This window comes from Carcharhinus amblyrhynchos, chromosome 15 (assembly GCF_965287045.1).
Source record: "Carcharhinus amblyrhynchos chromosome 15, sCarAmb.v2.hapA, whole genome shotgun sequence".
NCBI classification, from domain to species: Eukaryota; Metazoa; Chordata; class Chondrichthyes; order Carcharhiniformes; family Carcharhinidae; genus Carcharhinus; species Carcharhinus amblyrhynchos.
Window position 1 is genome coordinate 5,372,774 of NC_137338.1, and position 21,751 is coordinate 5,394,524.

General features: G+C 42.7%; 1 protein-coding gene across 3 annotated transcripts in view; it reads left to right on the forward strand.

Annotated features, from left to right (window-relative positions):
* usp25 (ubiquitin specific peptidase 25) overlaps window positions 1-21,751 on the forward strand; it is a 161,375-nt gene that overhangs the window by 34,513 nt on the left and 105,111 nt on the right. For all 3 annotated transcript variants that reach the window (XM_080203374.1, XM_080203375.1, XM_080203376.1), the window contains exon 4: window positions 6,908-7,031. In XM_080203374.1, the coding sequence (XP_080059500.1) occupies window positions 6,908-7,031 (124 nt within the window). The remainder of the gene's footprint in view (window positions 1-6,907; window positions 7,032-21,751) is intronic.

Consider the following 21,751-nt stretch of genomic DNA (forward strand, 5'->3'; position numbering starts at 1 on the left):
CCAAGCTTTCTGATGCTTTTCCTTTATTCGGGGGCAGCACAGTGGTTAGCACTGTTGCCTCACAGCTCCAGGGACTTGGGTTCGATTCCCAGCTTGGGTGACTCTGTGTGGAGTTTGCACCTTGTCCCTGTGTCTGTGTGGGTTTCCTCCAGGAGCTCCGGTCTCCTCCTGCGTCCAAAGATGCGTGGGTTAGATTGATTGGCCATGATAAATTGCCCCCTAGTGTCCTGGGCAGCATAGGTTAGAAGGATTAGCAGGGCAAATGTGTGGTGTTACAGGGATAATACCTGGAGGGGTTGTTGTTGGTGCAGACTCGATGGGCTGAATGGCCGCCTTCTGCACTGTAAGGATTCTATCATTCTATGCTAACTTCAGTGGAGACGGCTGATAGTTTGTGTTTACCCTGTTTGATTTCTGTTGTCTTGCATAATTATGTGCCCAAATCTTTGACGGTGTTAGTAAAGGTAATGATAAGCAGCTGAACCCTTGTGTAGCACCTTTGTTAGATATTTTCAGTGGAAAATGTGAAAACAGATTGGTCACTTTGTTAGACAAGGCTGTTAACCTAAAAGTTAAACCAGGCCTTTTAGAAGTGAAGTTAGGGAACACTTGGACATTGCAGGGGTAGTAGTAGTAGTTTCAAACTCCGTTTAAAAGGTAGTTGGTGCTAAGTCAGTTATTAAATCTTGAATCTGAGATTTTTCTCAATTAAAGGTATGAAGGGACGTTAAGCAAAGGTGGGTATATGGGGTTAGGTTTCGGTTGACTGATGGGAAAAGACTCGAGAAGTTTCATGGTTTGCTCCTTTCCCTATGTTCCTGAGGCAGCATGGTGACGCAGTGGTTAGCACGGCTGCCTCAGTACCAGGGACCTGGGTCTAATTCTTGGCTCGGTCACTGTGTGGGGTTTGCATGTTCTTCCCCCGCCTGGGTTTCCTCCGGGTTTTCTGGTTTCCTCCCACAGTCCAACGATTTGTAGGTTAGGTGGATTAGCCATGCTAAATTGCCCCTTAGTGCCAAGATGACTAGCTTGGGTAAATGCATGGAGTCATGAGATTGTGGTGCAGACTGGATGGGCTGAATGACCACCTTCTGCACTGCAGGATTCTATGATTCTGTGCTCCTCCTCCTATCTTGCTATATTTTCTTGGGTTTATAGATGAAAAATAAATTGAGTGAATGGACTCACAGTGTACCTCTAATTGATGGAGTATCTTGTCCTCTTGAAGTTAGGTCCCAGATAATGTTCTAATATTTAGATCCAACATAGATATTTTGCTTGGATTCATTTGATTGGTCTTCTGTGAATGGATTCCACATCCTTTGCAGCAGAGATTTGCTTCCACGTTGCAATGTGCAGACACCGATACTGTGATCTGGGCAGCATAAGCTGTAAACTTTGAAATGCTTTTGGTATGTGATCCTGCACTTATCCACATGTGACCGAGTGTATGATTCAGTCTTCTGAAATCTGATGAGAAGGCTGCTAAGATGAGATCAATGTGAAATTACATTGTCTGTTTTAGAGGTTGTAAGTTTTTGAACAGAGTAGTGTTTCCAGATTCTGAGCTCCTGCGATGTTTATGCATTTTATACAACTAGAAAAGTTGGCAAATAATGTTACAATTATATAAAACATTGGTTAAGCCACATTTGGAATACTGTGTCCAATTCTGGTCACTACACTACCAGAAGGATATGGAGGCTTTGGAGCGAATGCAGAAAAGGTTTACCAGGAAGTTGCCTGGTATGGAGGGTATTAGCTATGAGGAGAGATTGAATAATTGGGATTGTTCTCCCTGGAAAGACGGAGGCTGAGGGGCAACCTGATAGAAGTATAGAAAGGATATATAGTTGGAAGCTTTTTCCCAGGGCAGAAATGACAACTACAAGGGAGCACAAGTTCAAGATAAGGGGGAAAGGTTCAGTGGAGATGTGTGGGGGAAGCTTTTTACTCAGATTGGTGGTGGGCTGGAATGGACTGCCAAGTGAAGTGGTTGAGGCAGACGTTAGTGACATTTAAGATTCATCTTGATAGGCATATGAGCAAACAGGGAATAGAGGGATATAAGCAGTTGGTTTAGATAGATAAATGTGATTGGCGCAGGCTTAGAGGGCCAAAGGGCCTGTTCCTGTGCTGTAGTGTTCTTTGTTTTTTGTTCTGTCGCCGATTAGCCTTATTAGTAGAACAAATAAAATGCCTTATCTTTTTGATTACCTTTGGATGAAATGTAAGTTGACTGTAACAGCTGATTTTTGTCCCAGGCTCTGTCAAGTATTCATGGGAGGTGATACTCTGACTTTCTCTCTTTGACCAGCCTCACATCTTTAACCAGCCTCAGCCTCAATTGAGAGGCTGACCTGACTCATTTGTCCAGTGTTGTCAAATAAAGATGCCAATTCAAAAAAGGACTCCTTCTCTTGCAAGCCAACCCTGCTGTTTATCAAAGTGATTTGGGTTTACTCAACAAATGATGTATGGATTCTGTTCAGGAAAGCACTAAATCTCAATGTTTGATCAGAATGCAGACATATTCCCAATGCTAGTCTGATTGGTTCAGCTAAATGCACACCATCTTTCCAGCTCTCGCACCTCCTCAAAATATATGAAACCACTGATAATTTCTTCTAACTTGCTGGTATTAATGCCAAATACTCATGAACCAAGTTATGTCTTTGTGCTGTCCTCAGGTGTATACCATCAGCTACTCTGGGATGCTTAGTCTTTGCAACGTGCAGAAGCAGCAAGCAGCAGTCTGTTTCAATTGGGACATGTGTGTCTACATGCATATATCTGTGCTGTTACCTGCATGATAGAGTCCTATTGATAATTCATCAGTGATACATGTGCTTCATTTTTATCACATGCTTGCTGATCTATATTGACCCAGATCTCAAATTCTTATCCTTTCTTTCAGCTCTCTCAGGGCTTTGCCTTTCCCAATTTCTCCGCTCCTCTGTTTCTAATCTCATGAGCATCACTCCATTGTTGATGGCCATGCCTTCAGCTTTCTAGGCCCTAAATATTGGAATTCCCTCCCTAAACTTCTGCACATCTCTACCTTTAATTTTTTTTTAACTCACTCTTTGAAACCTGTCTCAAACCAGCCTTTCAGTCTCTGGTTTCTTAATCGCTTTGTGTTCATGTGTCAGATTAGTGTGATTTCTCTCCTGTGAGGTATCTTGGGCCAATTTTACGATGAGAAAGTCATTACAGAAATGCTTGCTATTATATAATAACAACAGAACCTTTCTAATGCACATCAAAGTTTCAGTTTCCCAGAATTAAAGCCTGCCTCTTCCTCTTGTCTGTCCCATTGAGATTGTACACAAAGAATCTACCCGCAGGCAAATTGGCTTTGCTTCAACATTGCTTGTTTTATTGTATCGGAGATGTTAGAAGCAGGGGTCAAGTGGGTACTTGTTGTGAAAGAGATTTCTGTGCTGTGACTTCTGTTGCTCGTACAGTACTCGGTTGAAAAAAGGTCAGAATGCCTTAACTGCTGCCACTGACAAGATACTGATCCACATCTTGTGCAACAACTGTATTTGAAATAATTATTTTGATTGAACAATATAGTTCACCCTATTTTCAAATATCAGTTTTTGTACTATGATTTTTGGTTACCAGTCTTAAAGGATTGTACACAGAACTTGTAATTGTCCAGACTGCTCCAAATCCGAGCTGTCAGTTTCTGCATCTCTTGTATTCTAAGAACTGGAACTGAGCGAATTCTCTTTGCTGTGGAACTGCAAGCAGGGTCAGTCTCTGCTGCTGCTGAGTGTATGCTCACAGCAGGTGATTCAGGTGCCTGTAAATGATTTTTATCTTTGGCTAACCCTGCATTGGAAGCCAACCTATCCATTGATGCATATGCTTTTGGGGAAGTGAGAGTGGGTGTTTCCCTACTTTTCTCTCCCTCTGCCCCAAATCTTTTCTCACCTGAGAATCATTGCTGGAATACATTGAAGGAACATGGCCTGTTAGCTTTTATTGTGAGGGGATTGGAGTACAAGAATAAAGAAATCATGCTACAGTTGCATAGGATTTTGGTGAGACCCACGTCTGGAATACTGTTCACAGTTTTAACCTCCACATTTAGGAAAGGATGTACCTGCTTTGGAGGTGGCGCAGTGAACGTTAGCTAAATTGGTCCCTGGGGTGAAGCAGGTCACCACTGATGAGATACTGAGCAAAATAGGCTGGTATTCCCTGGAGTTTGGAAGGAGGAGAGGTGATTTCATTGACACGTACGAAATTCTGAAGGGACTTTAGAGAACAGATGCTGAGAGATTGTTTCCACAGGTTGTGGAATCTAAAACACTGGGATGCAATCTCAGAATAAGGGGCTGATGATATAGGACTGAAGTAAGAGGAAATTACTTCACTCAAAGGGTTATGAATCTTTGGGATTTTGTGTCCTAGAAGGTTGTGGATGCTCCATCTCGGAATACATTTAAGGCTGGGAATGACAGACTTTTGGTCTTTTGGAATTATGGGATATGGGGAGTGGACAGAACAGTGGTGATGAAGCCCAAGCTAAGCCATAGTGAATGGCAGAGCCGATAATGTTTGTGTGCAAGCCAGATAAATGAGTGTCAGGAAAAGAATTGGGTGATGACACCATTATGGGAGCCTAAACCTGCTCCCAAACATTCATTTTTTCCAACAACATCTGATAAAGCCAGAAATGGGGATCCTAATTGAATTCCTTTTCCCACCCTAATATGTCATGTGAAGGCCGATTCTAACCCTACTGCTGCCAGGCAATGAACAGCTCATACTGGACAAGTTAGGAATTGAAACTGGGACTTTCCAGTCTATGTGGTTTGACAGTATTAAATTGTGTCTGTGTTCTTGACTTCCACTTGTTTTTCCCTCTCCTGAACCACTCAGCACAGAAGGGGACCATTCAGCCCATTGGCCCTGTTCTCGCTCTCTGAAAACATGAGCTGATTAGTCCAACTCTTTCCCCAAAGCTTTCCCATTTTTTCCCTTTCCTTTTGGAAGTTGTATTGAATCTGCTTTCACCGTCCTGTCAGGGAATGGTTTCCAGGTCATAAGCACACGCTGCAGTTAAAAAACTCATTTTGTTTTTGGCCTGTTGTCTCTTTCTTTAGATGTGCCCTATAACAGAGGGTTCTTGTTTCCAACTGTTCTGCTTCTTGTAAAATACTTCACAAAGTGTTAACTTGTTTGACTGAAATGCGGCACTTTGCAGCTTTTCTAGTTTTCCTCATTTCAGATGTGACATACTGCAAATGCAGTCTTGTCACTAGGCTTATTGTTTAGAATATTGCTACCAATATTGGCAACGCTGCTCTTGCTGTTGTTTTTTTTGTGGGCGAAATCATTCTTGAGCCAATACGCTTACTGTGAGATACACTTAATTCATCAATTTGGAAACACAGGATATGGAGCAGGCCATTCATTTTTTTAAAAATTCATTCGTGGGACATAAGCATTGCTGGCCAGCATTTATTCAGCCTCATGACTCAATCTCTGTCATTTAATAAGTACATTTTGCTCTGAACTAACTCCATATCCACTTTTTCCCCATGTAATATCTTTGGAAAACAAAAGACCTACAGCTTCAGCAACAAAGAAGTTTAAGTCAAGGGACAGCTTGTTATCATTTGCCCAGAGCCCGTAACCCCCACTGCTGCCACCTTGCTCATTGGGCAAGACATTTCCAGGCAAAGGTACACAGGTTATCTAATGATCCGTCCCAGCAGAACACGTGAAATATGACCTGCTTGGCTGGTTTTCAATTGCTTCGGGCTCGGTGTTGGCCAACGTGAGGTTCTTAAGTAGAAATGGTGTTACAGCCGAACAAAGTCTGTCAGCTGTGATTGTGGAGCGGCATTCCAAACAATGAGACATCTCTACTACCAGAGCCATGCATCTGAAAGCCTTCAAATCTTGAGCCTCAGCCATGCAGAACAGCGGCGAGGGAAGATGTGGCAATACGACAAGAAGATGATGATGATTTAAGATGTATGGTTGCTCCTATGAAGAGAGTTATACACTCCTATCACCCTTTGTATGTCAAAGCGTTTTTTAATTTCACTTGCTCTAATTTTTAGACTGTTAAGACTGACCAAGTAGCAGAAATAGTTTTCCCTGAACACTGTACTGTAACTTTAATGAAATCACCCCTCAACTGTCTGAATTCCAGGGAATACAATCCAGGTTTATGTAATCTCTCCATGTAACTCAGTTCTTGGAATTCGGGTATCATTCTAGTCAGCCTTAGCTGCACTTCCTTCAAGTTCAGTATGATTTCCTAAGATGCAGTATCCCAAACTGCTCACAGTACTGTAGCTGTGGTTTTATCAGGGTTTTGTATAACTTAAGAATGACTTTATTTTCCTTGTATTCTGTTCCTCTCAATGTAAAGACCAACATTCCATTGGCATTTTTAATTTTTTTTATACCTGTTCTTGGCATTTTAATGCACCTTAATTTGCTCCCCATCAATGAGCAGACCTTAACCACCGGTGTGCCATACAGTGTCAAAATACTCCCCGTAGTTTCCATCAAGGCCACTTGTGTATATACTGCCTGAATAAGATACATTTTTAATTACAAATGTTTCTGGGATGTTTTAGTGATCGAATCTATTCCATTTTATGTGAAAATTGTAGATCACTTGCCTTTGATTTTAAAAAAAAGGTTTGGAAGGACTGAATATCTACTTGAATGAATGAGTGCTTTTCCTTCTAATCTCCTGAATATTTCACCAACCAACTATTTACACTTTGCTGAAATCCATGTAATTGTGGTCCTTTTACTGTACTTGGTCTTTCAAAAGAATCTTTTCTCTCTCCTGTCCCCCACCTCCCCTGCCAAAGCCCAAAATATAAATTTGTCCCTCATTCAAGGATTTTCTTTGTTGTAATTACAGATGTAATTGACCTTACTGGAGATGACAAAGATGACCTACAGAGAGCAATTGCCCTAAGCTTAGAGGAGTCCAACCGAGCATTCAGGGAGACTGGTATAACAGACGAAGAACAAGCCATCAGCAGGTAAGGATCCTATCAAATTGAGGCTTATGAAGAAAATCATTTCTTGAGAGATTTTGGTGTTGCGAATAGAGCGCTTTCTGTTTCAGAACCCCTGTGCGTTAATTTAACCCATTCAGTTCTCTGCTTAATGTGAACATTTGAGTGGGAGCAGCTAAAATTGGAAATCATCTTACTGTCCTATTGCTCGTCTTTGACTTTCAAATCACCTAAGATTCCTTCTACAGGCAGACTGGGGCCTAAGTGAAAAGTAAAGATTGCGGCCCAATGATGCCATTTTAACCAGAATTCTGCGGGAATCCTAATCGAGGTCAGTTCCCTGGAAACCAGGAGGAGCAGGAATGATCTTAGGACCCCAGGAGAAATCCTTGGGTCTCTTCCAACTTCTCCTCTCTCAATATCAGCTTATGTCTGGGAAGTCCTCCTTCTCTTCCCCCTCCCCAGCCTCTCTGCTGTGCCCCATCCCAGCACTAGCTGGGAATGTTTCCTTGCATTTGGTAACATCTAGCTCTTGTTCCGATTTCAGTTCTTGCGTGGGAGTACTGAACTGAGATCCAATCAGCCACCCCCTCTGACTTCTGGGACCCCATGTAATGGATTCTCTTCCTGACTTTAATGGCAGTATATACAAACGGATTAAAAGCGAGGCAAACACACTCTGCCATTACTCCAATGACGTGCCACAGCCCCAACTTCAAAAGAGTTTTCTCTATGGTAGTAGTATGTCATTTGTTTCCACAGCTACCTCTACAGTCCATCAGTAGTCATCGATTACTGAACTAGGCTAGTTTTGTGCTGTGGATCAGCTTTGAGACTGTACAAACCTATCAAACTGTCCACAGCACCAGGACCTTACAGCCAGGAGACAGGAGAAGATAAGGAATTTCTTCACTCAGTTGTGAATATTTCAAATTCTCCAATCATTTTCCATTGTTGATCATTTTTAAGGTTAAAAAAACATAGAACATTACAGCGCAGAACAGGCCCTTCAGCCCACGATGTTGCACCGACCAGTTAAAAAACAATGACCCACTAACCTAAACCAATCCCTTTTCGTCCATAAACCTATCCACAGATCTCTTAAACACCCCCAAACTAGGCGCATTTACAACCTCAGCAGGCAGGGCATTCCAATCCCGCACCACCCTCTGGGTAAAGAACCTACCCCTGACATCCGTCCTATAACTACCCCCCCTTAATTTAAAGCCATGCCCCCTCGTGCTAGCTTTCTCCATCCGAGGAAAAAGGCTATCACTGTCCACCCTATCTAAACCTCTAATCATCTTATATGTTTCAATAAGATCCCCTCTTAGCCGCCTTCTTTCCAGCGAAAACAACCCCAAATCCCTCAGTCTCTCCTCATAGGACCTCCCCTCCATACCAGGCAACATCCTGGTAAACCTCCTCTGCACCCTCTCTAAAGCCTCCACATCCTTCCTGTAATGTGGGGACCAGAACTGCACACAGTACTCCAAGTGCGGCCGCACCAGAGTTGTGTACAGTTGCAACATGACGCTGCGACTCCTAAATTCAATCCCCCTACCAATGAACGCCAAGACACCATATGCCTTCTTAACAACCCTGTCTACTTGATTCTTGATTGGTTGTCAGAGATGAACTTTTGAGATCTCAGGGAATCAAGGAATATGGGGAACAGGTGGGAAAATGGAGTCGAAATGCAACATCAGCCGTGATCACATTGAATGGCAGAGCCAGCTTGATGGCTGTATGATTTATTCCTGCTCCCCTTTGTGTTCTTGTGGAACTCATCCAGTCACATTGGGATGTATCTAAACCTGTGCCGTAGAGGTGGAAAACTAGTGCGAAACCTACTGCACGTGGTCCTGCCCTCACCTCAAACTGAGTTTAAAGTTGTAGAGTTTTTTAAAGCAGTAAGAGTTTTTTATTACAGTGTGAGACTTTGTGGAGCTGCTTGGTTATTAGTTGAAGGTGTGAGATTGCAAGATGTATTCTGGGGCTCACGTCCATTAGTGCATCAAAATAATTTTTATTAAAGAAGCGTGTGGCAGTGTTGCTTCTGTTAAAAGTGTATTTAATTTAGCCAATCTATGTTTGATAAGTGTGATATTGTCAATATTTCCAGCTCTCTGTTTAAACCATGTTGTTGTCTCTTGTGGAGAGATGGCAGTATAATGGAAGGTCACTGGACTAGTGATCCAGAGACCCAGACCAACGGTCTGGGGATGTGGATTCAAATCCCACCATGCCAGCTGGTGGAATTTAAATTCAATTAAAAAATCTGGACTGTAAAAATAGACTCCGTCATGGTGACCATGATACTATCTTCAGTTTTTGTAAAGACCCATCAGGTTCACGAAAGACCTTCAGGAGAGGAAACCTGGCATGATTACCCTGGCTGGCTTTCATGTGACTCCAGACCCAAACAATGTGGTTGATTCTTAACTGTCTACCAAAGTGTTCAGCTCAAGGGCAATTGGAGATTGGTAACAAGTGGTCGCTTCGCCAGCGACACCCACATCATAGAATCCCTACAGCATAGAAGGAGGCCATTCGGTCAATCAAGTCTGCACCGACTCTCAAACAAAGCCTTTTGCCCAGGCCCTATCCCAGTAACCCCATGTATTTATCCTGCTCGTAGAAACATCAAAACATTGAAGATAGGGATGGGGGAGGCCATTTGGCCCTTCGAGCCTGCTCCACCATTCATTATGATCATGGCTGATCATCCAACTCAATAGCCTAATCCTGCTTTCTTCCCATAACCTTTGATCCCATTCACCCCAAGTGCTATACCTAGCCGCCTCTTGGATACATTCAATGTTTTGGCAACATCTACTTCCTGTTGTGTTGAATTCCACAGGCTCACCATTCTTTGGTGCAAAGTTATACTGTCACTTCAAAAGACTAATGTGCAGAAAAAAGTACTTTAGAACATCAGACAATGTCTCCTCACTTCCATCCTAAATGGTCTGCCCTGAATCCTCAAACTATGAGCCTTGATTCTGGGCTCCCCCACTATCAGGAACATTCTCCCTGCATCTACCCTGTCTTGTCCTGTTAGAATTTTATAAGTCTCTATGAGATTCCCCCCTCACTCATTTGAACTCCAGTGAAAACAATCTTAACCTAGTCAAATCTGTCATCATACATCAGCCCCACCATCCCCAGAATGAGCCTGGTGAACCTACGCTGCACTCCAAGAACAAGAACATCCTTCCTCAGAAAAGGAGACACCAAAACTGCGCCCAACACTCTAGGTGTGGTCTCACTAAGGTCCTGTATAATTGTAGCAACACACCGCTGATCCTGTGATCCCCTTAAGCGACAGACCATAGGATACTAAGGGGCAATTTAGCATGGCCAATCCACCTGACCTGCACATCTTTGGAAGAATAAAAAAAAAATCTGCTGCCTTGGCTAGATGTAAAAGACTTGCAAAGAAAAGACCTGGGGCATTATCCCAGTTGTTGTGGCCCGTGTTTATTTCTCAACTAACATGACTTGAAGACAACGTATCTGGTCATTATCTCATTGCTGTTTGTGGGATCTTGCTGTGTTCAAATCGGCTGCCAACTTTCATGCGTAACAACAGGTGACTGAATTTCAAAAGTACTTCATTGACAGTAAAGTGTTTCCAGATGGCCTCGCATCATGAAAGGCTCTATATAAATTCAATCCTTTTCTCTGATTTGGATTTTCTTGCTTGCTGAGAAAGAGGCATTACAAATTTCTGCATTTTTTTTTACCAACAGTTCAATTTTAATTCAGCTGTTGTTTGAAGGTTTGACTTAAACAATCCTCTGTTTATTAAAGCCTGTGTGATGTGATACCGTGACAGCCCAGCAATATCTACCTTTAGTGCTCAGCTGCTCACTCATTGTATTACAGACTTATTAGCTGCTCAGTGGACTGTCCAATTATGTATGAAAGGACTGTTCACTGACTGAGCTTATGACAAAATTCAAATTGGGTCACTGCCAAAAATGTGTGTGGGAATTGGAGAAGGCTGTGGCCATACAAAAGCAACAACAACTTGTACAGAGAGTAAATTAAATACAGGGATGGCGGGGTGGCACGTGGCAGAGTGGTTAGCACTGCTGCCTCAGTGCCAGGGATCCGGGTTCGATTCCAGCTTCAGATCACTGTTTGTGTGGAGTCTGCACATTCTCCCCAAGCCTGCCTGGGTCTCCTTCAGCTGCCCTGTTTTCTCCCCACAGTCCAAAGATGTGCAGGTTAAATTGATTGGCCATGCTAAATTGCCCCTCAGTGTCAGCAGGTTAACAGGGTAAATACGTGGGGTTGTGGGAATAGGGCCTGGGTGGGATTGTGGTCGGTGCAGGCTCAATGGGTTGAATGGTCTCCTTCTGCACTGTAGGGATTCTGTGATTCAAAGGTACTTCACAGGAGTGATTAGCAAACAGAATTTAATACTGAGCCATGAAAGGAAATATTAGGGCAGATGACCAAACATCAAAGAGTGAGGTTTTGAGGCACGTCTTAAAATGAGAAAAGAGAAGCACAAAGATTTCTAGAGTTTAGTATCAAGGCAGCAGAAGTCATAGACATTCCTGGAGTGATTAAAATCTGGGATGGTCAAGGTGCTTGAATTGGAAGAGTGGAGAGCTTTTGGAATGTTGTCGAGTTGATTCCAGAGAGAGGGCTCAGATAGAGGGGAATTTCGGTGCTTGATTTTGATTTGATTTATTACTGTCAGATGTATCAGTATACAGTGAAAAGTATTGTTTCTTGTGCGCTATACGAAGCATACTGTTGATAGAGAAGGAAACGAGATGGTGCAGGATATAGTGTTACAGTCATAACTAGGATATAGAGAAAGATCAGCGTAATGTATTGAGCAACTAAGGCCCATGGTACAGGACACTATACTAATTGACTCAATGTAATTAAAATGGATATGTCTTGCAATCTCACCTTCAACAAAAAAACCAAGCCACCCCACAACATTTCAATATGTAATAAACTGTGCTGCTGCAGAAATACCTGTGAACTCAATTTGAGGGAAGGTCAGGACCATATGAAGTGGGTTTCACACTGGTTTTCCACCTATACAACATAGAACAAAGGACAATACAGCACAGGAACAGGCCCTGCAGCCCTCCAAGCCTGCACTGATCATGTGCTCCTAACTAGACCATCCGTTTGTATCCCTCTATTCCCAGTCTGTTCATATGGCTATCTAAATAAGTCTTAAATGATCCTAGCGTGTCTGCCTCAATCACCTTGTTTGGTATTGCATTCCAGGCCCTCACCAGTCTCTGTGTAAAATACGTGTCCTGCATATCTATATTGAACCTTGCCCCCCCTTACTTGAACTTGTGACCCCTTGTGTTTGCCATTTCCAACCTGGGAAAAAGCTTCCAACTGTTTACCCTATCTATACCCTTTTTAATTTTATAAACCTCTATTAGATCGCCCCTCAACCTCCGTCTTTCCAGGGAGAGCAACACTAGTTTACTCTATCTCACCTCATAGCTAAGACTCTCCATACCAAGCAACATCCTGGTAAACCTTTTCTGCACTCTCTCCGAAGCCTCCATGTCCTTCTGGTAGTGTGGCGACCGGAACTGGACGCAGTATTCCAAGTGTGGCCTAACCAACGTTCTATATAACTGCAACATCATATGCCAACTTTTATACTCTATGCCCCGTCCAATAAAGGCAAGCATGCCATATGCCCTCTTCACCACCTTTTCCACCTGTGTTGCCACCTTTAAGGATCTGTGGACTTGCACACCCAGATCCCTGTGTGTGTCTATACTCCTGATTGTTCTTCCATTTATTGTATAGCCCCCCCGCATTAGACCTACAGGTAGGATCTGGAGAATCTCAAACATGGGGACACAGTTTCAGGATAAAGATGCATTTTCCTGAGATGCAGGAAAATGACTCCAAAGAGCTGTGAATTTGGAGAATTCTCTACCCCAGAGGGCTGTGGATGTTCCATTGTTGAACATACTTAAGGCTGGGATGGGCAGTTTTTGGTGTGTTGGAGAATTGAGGAATATGGGGAGTGGGTGGGGAAGTAGCTTTGAAGTTCAAAATCAAATGGTTATGGCGAAACAGGCTTGATGGACTGTGAGGTCCATGTTTTCTGTTCTTCTGTGTTTTTGGATGTTCTTGTAGAATAAGGGAGGATCGTGAGTAAATTAGGACACTGAGGTGAAACATTCGATATCTGAAGATGGCAATGATAAATCACAAAGGTAGCTTTCTTTGGTCAGTTTTGAGCTAGGTAGATTGTGATTCCCTTGATTGGGTTCACAAAAGTAATCATTGTGAATCAAAAACAGAAGTTGGTGGAGATGCGCAGCAGTGTGGACTGAGCATCTGAAGGAAACAGTGAAAAGTCTCATAGCACCAGGTTAAAGTCCAAAAGGTTTATTTGGTATCATGACTTTTCAGAGTGCTGCTCCTTCCTCGGGTGAAAGCTCGTGATTCTAAATATATCTGTTGGACTTTAACGTGATGTTGTGGGACTTCTTAATGTGCTCACCCCAGTCCAACGCTGGTGCCTCCACGTCATCTGTAGGAAAGTGAGAGCAATTTGCATTTTAAGTGCCTTTAACAACAACCCAAAATACTTTACAAGTCCGTTTGAAATGTAGTCACTGTGGTAATATAGGAAACAAGCAAGGGGCTAGGGAAAGAAACATGGCTATCAAAATTAAAGGATGATGCACAGCTTAACAGATATGAAATTTGTGAATCAAGAAATAGTTCATCTCCAGATATACCATAATCGTAAGGAATATGGCCACAAATGAAATTGCAGCTCGGGCAGTAAGTCTTTCACTTCTTGTGGCCTAATTATACTTCCCTACTGAGGAAATGAAATTTTATTCTGTAAACTGGCTGAAAGGGTCTATTTGAAAGAAGTTTAGTTAATTTCCAAGCTCTGTTCCCAGTAAGCAGAAGCCCACAGCAAAGCCTGTACTTGCTTCTATGTGGAAGGATGGACCTCCATCAAGGAGGCTGCTGTTTGAAAGGTAGTTTGGGTCCCATCACTTGATTGACATTGCTCAGCAAAGCAGGGTGCAGCTGTGCTGTTCATCCAACCCCACTGTACCTGACATCTCAAGATTCATAGTGTTGCTAACATTGGCTCGTGCTCCATTTCCTCTGAGTTATCACCTTTAGCATCATGAGCTACAAATATTTCAAACTTTAAAAAAAGATTGTTCTTTTCATTTCAAAGTTTTCCATCTTTTGCTCACTCTTGGTGCTTCGCTCTTTTTGCTTTCTTCCATTCAGATTTGAAGATATATGGCATTTGCGTTATTATCATTATGCTTGTTCAGTGTTTTGGTTTTGGTATGCTTTTGGGGATAAACTGCAGTCATACCTTCACGTTCCTTGTAAGATATTCTGATGCTCACTTCAAAATTGTTTTCACTCCTTCCATTACAACTGACAGGCTAGTAACCAATGGCACTTTGTTATGGTATTGTACGGTCCCGAACACGTGTTGTCCAGATACTTTTGCATTTTAGAAGGATAAAACCTATATAGTGTTGAATGCTCTTTGCTCATATTGCGTAGGAATTTTGATCATGTCCTGCTGAAATACAACTGAGAAAGTATCTGAAAATTTAAAACAGTGACCATTTTGCTCTCTTGAAATCAGTTTACATGGTCTTGTTTGTTGACCACTGTATTGCCTTCACAATCTGCCTCAGCAAGTGCTTTACACAGAACCTTGGATGTATACGAAAAGCATACAAGACTTTACAAATAGAGGGATAGGGCACAAAGGCAAGGAGTTGTGCTAAACCTTATAAATCACTGGTTCAGCATTAGCTGGAGAATTGTGTCCCATTCTTGGCATCACTCTTCAGAAAGATGTGGTCTTTCTGATGATCTTTCTCTAATGGTCAGACCCCATTTGGAGCATTGAGCAATTTTGGGCCGCATATCTAAGGAAGGATGTGCTGGCCTTGGAAAGGGTCCAGAGGAGGTTCGCAGGAATGATCCCTGGAGTGAAGAGCTTAACATATGAGGAACAGTTGAGGACTCTGGGTCTATACTACTTGGAGTTTAGAAGGATTAGGAGGGATCTTATTGAAACTTACAGGATACTGTGAGGCTTAGATAAAATGGACATGGAGAAGATGTTTCCACAAGAAAAAACTAGAACCAGAGGACCTCAGGCTAAAGGGATGATCCTTTAAAACTGAGATGAGGAGGAATTTCTTCAGCCAGAGAGTGGTGAATCTGTGGAACTCTTTGCTGCAGAGGCCAGGTCATTGAGTGCCTTTAAGACAGATGGGTTCTTGATTAATAAGGGGATCAGGGGTTATGGGGAAAAGACAGGAAAATGGAGATGAGAAAAATCTCGGCCATGGTTCAATGGTGAAGCAAACTTGATGGCCCGAGTGGCCTAACTCTGCTCCTGTGGTCTTATATTGAGATCTATGGGAGAGTGCAGAGGAGATTTACTAGATGGTACACAAATTAGGCACTTTGGTTAGATGGAGCAACTGAGGGGTCTGGATTTGTCGTCCTCGGAGCAGGAAAGTTTAGGAAGGGACTTAAGAGTTGCTCAAAATTGTGAGGATTTGATAGAGCAGATAGAGAGCAACTGTTTTTACTGAAAAGGTAATTGGTTCTCAGAAGAATCAGATTTATGATAATTGGCAAAAAGAATCAGAGACTACATGGTTTTTAAAAACATAGTGAGCATCATCTGTAATGCACTTCCTAAATGGATGAGAAGCAGATTCAGTAGTAAATTAGAGAAAAACTTGATCTGGAAACATTGCAGGACTCTAGTGAAAGTTTTTAAAGTTTATTTATTAGTGTCATAAGTAGGCTCGCATTAACACTGCAATGAAGTTACTGTGGGGCGGCACAGTAGCTTCACAGCACCAGGGACCTGGGTTCGATTCCCGGCTTAGATCACTGTGGAGTTTGCACATTCTCCCCTTTTCTACGTGGCTTTCCTCCAGGTGCCTCAGTTTCCTCCCACGTTCTAAAAGACGTGCTGGTTAGGTGCATTGACCCAAACAGGCACTGGACTGTGGCGACTAGGGGAATTTCACAGTAATTACATTGCAGTGTTAATGTAAGCCTTACTTGTGACTAACAAATAAACTTTTATTTTCCTTTGAAAATCCCCTAGTTTACCACTCCGGCACCTGTTCGGGTACACCGAGAGAGAATTTAGCATGACCAATGCACCTAACCAGCACGTCTTTCGGATTGTGGGAGGAAACTGGAACACCCAGAGGAAACCCACGCAGACGTGGGGAGAGCATGCCTCCACATAGATAGTGACCTAAGCCAAGAATTGAATCCGGTCCTTGGCTATGTGAGGCAGCAGTGCTGCCACTGTGCCAAAAGATTAGGAGTGGCAGTATTTGGATCCCTATTTCCAAAAAGTGGCACAGTTATGATGGTTTCCTCACATAATGAGATTGTATAATATAACTAAAAGAGAAAAGGATTTGAAATCAATGAACAAATAAAAATTGACTCTAACTCATGAATTTATATAAGTTGCTCTGCTGAAAGGTTCATAAGAACATAAGAAATAGGAGCAGGAGTAGGCCATCTAGCCCTTCGAGCCTGCCCCGCCATTCAGTAAGATCATGGCAGATCTGTCGTGGCTCAGTTCCACATTCCCGCCCTCTCCCCATAACCCTTAATCCCCTCGCTTATCAAAAACCCATCAACCCGCGTCTTAAAAATATTTAGCGAGGCAGCCTCCACCACTTCAACGGGCAGAGAATTCCAGAGATTCACCACCCTTTGAGTGAAGAAGTTCCTCCTCAACTCCATTCTAAACCGCCCCCCCCCTTTATCTTGAGGCTGTGCCCCCTAGTCCTACTGTCCTTTCTGAGCGGGAAGAGTCTCTCCACCTCTATCCTATCCATCCCATTCATCATCTTATACGTCTCAATGAGATCTCCCCTCATTCTTCTAAACTCTAACGAGTACAAGCCTAGTTTATTCAGCCTCTCCTCATAGCTCAACCCCCTCAACTCCGGTATCAGCCTAGTAAACCTCCTCTGCACTCCCTCCAAGGCCAAAATATCCTTGCGTAAGCGCGGCGACCAAAACTGCACACAGTACTCGAGCTGCGGCCTCACCAATGCCCTATACAGCTGCAGCAAGACTTCCCTACCCATTTTTTTATTCCTCCCCCCCATCCAATACAATTGATAAAACTTTATCCATTGAAGCATTGAAGAACAAAAACTCAGCATGTAAGACCTATCTGTAGCACAATTGAAAAGTTAGTTAAAAGAAGAGGCTTAAATATTGCAACAAACAGTAGCAAGCCTGAGGTTTAAGAGTATTTTAGAAACCAGCAAAGGGCCACTAAAAAGTTGGCCCTTTTATATTTCGGGAGAGTAAATTATCCTGAAATATAAAAAACAGATTGTAAAAGCTTATACAAATATAGGAAAAGGAGAGTAGCTGAAGTAATAATTTACCTTGAAAGCAGACATAGGAGAAATTATGGGGAATGAGGAAATGACGGAGTCTTTGAACAAATATTTTGAATAGAAGAATATTACTTACGGGGCGAAAAACTGCAGCAGGCGACGGTGCAGAGGGACCTCGGGGTCCTTGTGCATGAGTTGCAAAAACCCAGCCTGCAGGTGCAGCAGGTGGTCAGGAAGGCTAATGGGATGCTGGCCTTCATAGCGAGGGGGATTGAATATAAAAGTAGGGAGGTCTTGCTGCAGCTGTATAGGGCATTGGTGAGGCCGCAGCTGGAGTACTGTGTGCAGTTTTGGGCGCCGTACTTACGCCAGGATACTTTGGCCTTGGAGGGAGTGCAGAGGAGGTTTACTAGGCTGATACTGGAGTTGAGGGGGTTGAGCTATGAGGAGAGGCTGAATAAACTAGGCTTGTACTTGTTAGAATTTAGAAGAATGAGGGGAGATCTAATTGAGACGTATAAGATGATGAATGGGATGGATAGGATAGAGCTGGAGAGACTCTTCCCGCTCAGAAAGGACAGTAGGACTAGGGGGCACAGCCTCAAGATAAAGGGGGGCACGGTTTAGAACGGAGTTGAGGAGGAACTTCTTCACTCAAAGGGTGGTGAATCTCTGGAATTCTCTGCCCATTGAGGTGGTGGAGGCTGCCTCGCTAAATATTTTTAAGACGCGGGTTGATGGGTTTTTGATAAGCGAGGGGATTAAGGGTTATGGGGAGAGGGCGGGAATGTGGAACTGAGACACGACAGATCAGCCATGATCTTATTGAATGGCAGCGCAGGCTCGAGGGGCTGGATGGCCTACTCCTGATCCTATTTCTTATGTTCTTATTAAGATGCAAGTTTTATATTAGAAATAGATGGTGATCTGGAGGCTGAAATGGAGGAAATTAAATTCATATCAGCAAAAAGTACTGGCAGAATTTAGGGGACTAAAATCCAACAAATCCCCAGGAACCAATGGCATACACCTGGAGCTCTACAGAGAAAGCTGCAGAAAAGGTGAATGTGCCAGTTGTGCTCTTCCAAAATTCCTTAATGTTGAGAATGGTCCCATGAAATTGGAAGTTAGCAAATGTTTTACTACTTTTCAAGAAAGGGGGGAGAGAGAAAACGGAAACTACAGGCAAATTAGCCTAACATTAGTTGTTGGGAAAATGCTGAAATCTGTTGTTGAGGAAGTCTTACCAGTGCGTTTAAGGAAATCACTATGGCTATTACAAGTCAATATGGTTTTGTTCGAGGGGAATCTGATGGATACATGGACTCAAGAACAGTTTCTTCCCTGCTGCCATCAGACTTTTGAATGGACCTATCATGTATTAAGCTGGTCTTTCTCTTCACCCCAGCTATGACTGTAACACGTTCTGCACTATGTCCTTTCCTTCTCCCCTATGTACTCTATGAATGGTATGCTTTGTCTGTATAGCGTGTAAGAAACAATACTTCTCACTGTTAATACATGTGACAATCAAACCAGATCAAAGTGTCCCTTCATCTTTCATTGCCTACTAATACATCGATTAGCCAAGGTAATTGCGTGGGATTATGGGAATAGGGCGAGGAATGGGCCTGTGTAAGATGCTCTTTTTGAGCGTCAGTGCAGATTCGATTTGCCAAATGGCTTCCTTCTGCACTGCAGGGATTCTATGGATTACAACCTGACCTGCAAACAAATTGGCATAGGATAAATAAAATTAAAGATTTGAAAACGTGGTTCAACACATTGGTGTGGCAGAAATGGACTTCAATTCATGGGGCACTGACACCAGTATTGGGGAAAGAGGAAGCTGCACAACTGTGACAGTGTTTGCCTAAATCATGCTCAGACCACCAGCATGTTGTATAAGTCAGACATAATGAGCACTTCAAAGGAAATAGTAGGGGGGGGTGTTCACGTGATGGGAAATTTGGAAGGTTAAAAAGAGAAAAGAAAGCAGGGTGGTGATCAGGATTATTCTAACTAGAGTGTGACAGGAAGGGATAGAATGTACAAACAGTACTTCAAATAAGTGTAATGAAAAATAGGTAAGCAAGGGCTTAGATAAATACTTCATAACTCTCAACAAAGATGCATTTCACTGGGAAAGAAAGACACATTAAGGAAGATGCATGATTCATGGCTAACTAAGGACTTCAAGGATGCTATCAAATGGAAAAAGATATGCAATGCTGCAAAGTTTGTGGTAGTCCATTGTAAAACATTTAGAAACCAGCATGAATTACAAAGCAAAATAAAGCAAGAAGTTGGAGTGCGAGAGAAAACTAGCAAGAAACATATGATCAGGTTAACAGGTGTGAGCTTTGTCACACTCCTGACTCTGTTATAAAAGAGTTTGAATTTAAAATAATACTGCCGATATAAATATTTAATGGTATGAAAATAGGTGCAAAAAATCATCCCCACCCCTATAATTCTCAACCAAACTGGGGTCCTCCAATGCCTTAGGATCGCCCCTAGCACTTCACAAAAAGACACATTATTTCTTTATTTCCCATTTCAAGTAAGTGCTAGCAGTCAGCAAAGAAGGCAAATTTGTAACCTATTATCCTGTGGTGGATTGAAGTGCAACTGCATTTTGAAAATGTAGTCTGTACCAATCAAACCTAAGAGAAATTTGCAGTGCAGTGGCTAAACGTGTTCCTAGTTACAGACCATTTTTTAAGATTAATTTTTGCCCTGGTTTCTTTCCCCTCCTGTCCTAAAAGTATGGACTTCTTTGGGGACACTTTCTCCTGATCAATAGCTGCATGCCAATGCCTTGCTTCAAGTGGAGATTCTTCACATGACCCTGAACAGTGGGCGCCAGTAGACTGTTCAAGCAGTGAGTCACCACCAGCTGAACTTGAAATCAGGAACTGTTGCAGGACTTCTTTTCTCATGTCCTGACCACAGTGGGTAGCACTCCTGCCTGTGCGTCAGAGGTTGTGGGTTAATGTCCTACTCCCGAGACCAGAACATAAAACACACCCAGTGCAGCACAGAGCAAGTGTTGCGATTTCAGATGAAACCATTAAATTGAGACCCCATTTGTCTTAAGTGAATACAGAAGATTCCGCGATGGGATTCCATGCTGGTGTCTTGGTCAATATGTATCCTTCAGCCAATATCAGCACATAACAAGATTATAGAATTGTGTTCTGTGGATTTCTTGCTGTGGGAAAATTAGCTGCTGCTTTTCCTATCTTCCACTGACTACACCTTTAAGAAGTACTTAACGATTGCAGACCACTTTAGCACATGCTGTGGAAGTGAAACATGCTAGAAATTCAAGACTTCAAGTTCTTCACCCGTCCAAAGATAAGCGATCTAGGATTGATATGAGGAACTTTCTGCTCCTAATGGCTTTTCTCCACACTTTGTCAAGCAATCTGACTCTTTGAAATGGGGAGGAGGAGGATGCAGAAACTCAAAAGCCCTGGGAATGATAGAGTGCTACATTGTGCTGCAGGTGCTTTCTTCTGTCAGCTATTTCCGGCTGTTCACTGTGCCGAAGGTTCAAAAGAAAGCAAATTATGACAAATATAAAGCTCAGAATTATACTCCATTCAGTGAGCATTTGTTGGCAAAGAATGGTAGTGGGAGAAAAGCAACAGCACTGATGAAACAGAGCAAGGAAAATAAATACACAGGAAAAAGAAGAAAAGAAACTGAAAGAAGAATGTGACAAAGGAATCAAAAGCGAGACTACAAAGTGAAACTGCCTATGAACCGGAGAAGTATGCAGTGCCCGTCATTATCCACAATCTCAACACAAACATAGCCCGTCAGTGGAATATAAATAGACATAGTAAGTACACGCCAGTTACTGTGCTATTTATAATGGACTGGTGCAGAAAGACTCAAAATGTGTGAAATGTTACCTTTGAAGATACTTCAGCAGCTTTCAAAGGTCACAGGAAGCAGGTGGGATAGACCATATGGCCCTTTGAGCCTGCTCCACCATTCAATGCGATCATGGTTGATCTTGGGCTAAGATAGTCTTAAGTGAATGGACGAGAGTCTGGCAGATGGAGTACAATGCTGGTAAATGTGAGGTCATCCGTTTTGGTAGGAATAACAGCAAAATGGACTGCTATTTAAATGATAAAAAAAATTCAGCAAGCTGCTGTGCAGAGGGACCTGGTGTCCTTGTGCAGGAATCTCAAGGAGTTGGTTTGTAGGTGCAGCAGATAATTAAGGCAAAGGAAATTCTTTAGCCTATTCTTCCATAGCCCCTGCAGAGCCCTGTAGAGCTGCTGATGCTTCACATGGATAGTTCACCCAGTCCTC